Below are 2500 nucleotides of genomic sequence, written 5' to 3'. Positions count from 1 at the left end.
ATTAATTATCTATATCCATGAATACAATTGAATATCAGAAAGAATATCTTAGCTAATTAGTTTGGTAATTCATAGTGAACATCAATGATTTCCTCATGTTCAATGATTATGTCCACAAAGATGGAGTAATTGTAGTTGTTGTGTTGGTTACCTAGCTCAATGATAGATATTGGGACAAAGGGTACCCACAACTTTGTAAGAAGCCATCAGAAAAATCTCTGGGGGACACACTAGAACTCACGCTATAACTGTCTGTGGTCCTTACAATTCCATCCTAACATAATAATAAAAAGCATTAATTGCCGCCATAACTAGACTTCAGCCAATCTAGAAGACACCCACTGGTCCACCTATGAATTCATGATGACCAGTAAAGTCTCCATGCCTGTTGGTGCTCTAGTAAGGCAAACAAAGCTTTATCTGACATGACAAGAGCTTTAGACCTTGGCAATTCATCATGACATATGGAGTCATGCCAAGCTCCCTCTTACTGAATATAGTTTGGCTAGTTTTGTTGGCCAGTTTACTAGTATGGAGGTCCCAGAGATCACCTGATATTATGCTGTAGGACTACAGATTATATCACAGCAAATATAAAGTGGGTATGGCTGAAACACTAGCAATTTAAATAAAGAGAAAAAAATGGTTCTATATATTAATCCGAAGCGCAGGATATAACTTACAACATTATCAATGCCAAAACTAACAGCATCACATGACCATCTTATCCGTTGCATATTTGGTGTTCTGGCAAAAGCCAACAAATCTCTCCCATTTCTAAAATATTAAGGAACAACTGCCCATATATTTGATAAATTCCCTGGGAGGTCTGCAACAACACTATAATCCGAGAGACAAAAATTTCACTAGTGACTTCTTGTATTCATATGACTGTGGGTAGATTGAAAAGTACCAAGAACTTTGATGCATGGAGCCCAATCACACTGAAACAGATGTTCCAATTGGCTGGTCAAAATACAATGGCATATGACTGGTTAACATCTACATAAAATATTATCTGAAGAACTGCAGGAAGTGTCTCTGAATTGGTCATTCTGTCAATTCCACGTACTATTTAGCAAGAGGGCAACGTCATTATCAGAAAAGAAAACTCCAAGACGCTTACAACTTTGAGAAAAGATTCCAACAGTCACAAAGCCCAAGGCATCATCGAACACACAGAGGAAACATCCCATACTTGTAATCATTTCCGCAAAGCATACAAAAAGCAGGCCCGCTGATGTTCCCATGAGTGTGCAGCCATCTCCATCTTCATATTGCAAAATGAAGACAAAACCCAAGCAACACGAAAATACCGACAAAGTCATAACACAAGCTCACAGAATAATATCTCCAACCAGACAGGAAAATAGATTATTACCTGAAAATACTTCACCTGTCAAAGCCTCCAATTAACCCCCACCAAAAGCGTGTCAAATTTCTTAAACCTTTGCCATTTGCGTGAACTCTCTCGTCGTATTCCAAGACCTCCCAAGACACCTCAATAACTGCACAACGGCAAGAATAAATGCGAGGATTTATCAAGGAATATCCGACTTAATCGACTAACAACGTAAGTCATGTGATTCTTAGTTTTAGCTCCGGAGTCCAGTCTTTTCCCGGATTTTTTCTCTCCGTGGGCGCTAATGCCGAGAACCAAGCAGAACACAAAATCAGAGGGCAATAGGCTCCGGAAAGCATCCTACACGGGAAAAAAATGGGAAGGAAAATGTTTAAAGTGGTCAAGCGAAGGCTGTCAAAAAAACACGGCTTCAAATGCTCTCCCTTTCCCCTCAGAACTCACCTATCGTGGATATAAAAGTGGTGTTGAAGGCGTCATCTGAAAATCTGAAGAGTATGCATGTTTTCCCCACGCCCGAATCACCTATAAGGAGCAGTTTGAATAACAAGTCATAAGTCTTCTTAGCCATTTTTCACAATAAAACTTATAAGGGAGTTGAAACGTCGACTTCTTTTCCCCGATGGCCTTCGCTCACTCCGAGGGCTCCCGGCGGTTTTCAGGAGCTCGCACTCTCCCTCTCTCGCCGGGACTCAAACTTTTGTTGCAACACCTTGTATTATCGCGAATGAGTGGGTTTACATTATTATCGGTGATGTAAAATTCGATGTGGTCTAAATTCTTTGGAGAAGTCTATTAACTACTTCGAGTTGGATTATTTCTCCATGATGAAATGCTTTGATGGCAATACTCCTGAGCTTCCCATAACGGAAAAAATGCTGAATAAATGCATGCAATTTATATTAATTGGTCTATTGATTTTTTTTTATCAAATATTAGTTTATCAGTCTTCAATTTAATTGCCAAAGAAAATACTTTGTGCTCTCCTGATCTCCAAGACATTTTTGTGGTCGTCTCTCTTTCTTGCGATATTCCACCATTTTGAGTCTGACATTTCCTTTTTAGAAATAAAGTGAATGTGAAAGTATATAAAAACAAGAATATAAAGCAATCGTAGCAAAATATCTATAATATATACAA

The 2500-nt window shown here is 38.8% G+C and overlaps 1 protein-coding gene across 1 annotated transcript in view; it reads right to left on the bottom strand.

The window, feature by feature from the left end:
- The window catches only part of LOC119573060 (ras-related protein Rab-10-like), a gene marked incomplete in the record, with an annotated part of 14300 nt that extends 12273 nt beyond the window's left edge, over positions 1-2027 (bottom strand). The window contains 1 exon segment of the mRNA XM_037920058.1: positions 1805-2027. Within this exon segment, the coding sequence (XP_037775986.1) occupies positions 1805-1931 (127 nt within the window).
- Positions 2028-2500: the final 473 nt, after the last annotated feature.

This window comes from Penaeus monodon, chromosome 5 (genome assembly GCF_015228065.2).
Source record: "Penaeus monodon isolate SGIC_2016 chromosome 5, NSTDA_Pmon_1, whole genome shotgun sequence".
Classification (NCBI taxonomy): domain Eukaryota; kingdom Metazoa; phylum Arthropoda; class Malacostraca; order Decapoda; family Penaeidae; genus Penaeus; species Penaeus monodon.
Note: the sequence above shows the minus strand (reverse complement) of the source record. Positions and strands in the feature narration are given on the sequence as shown.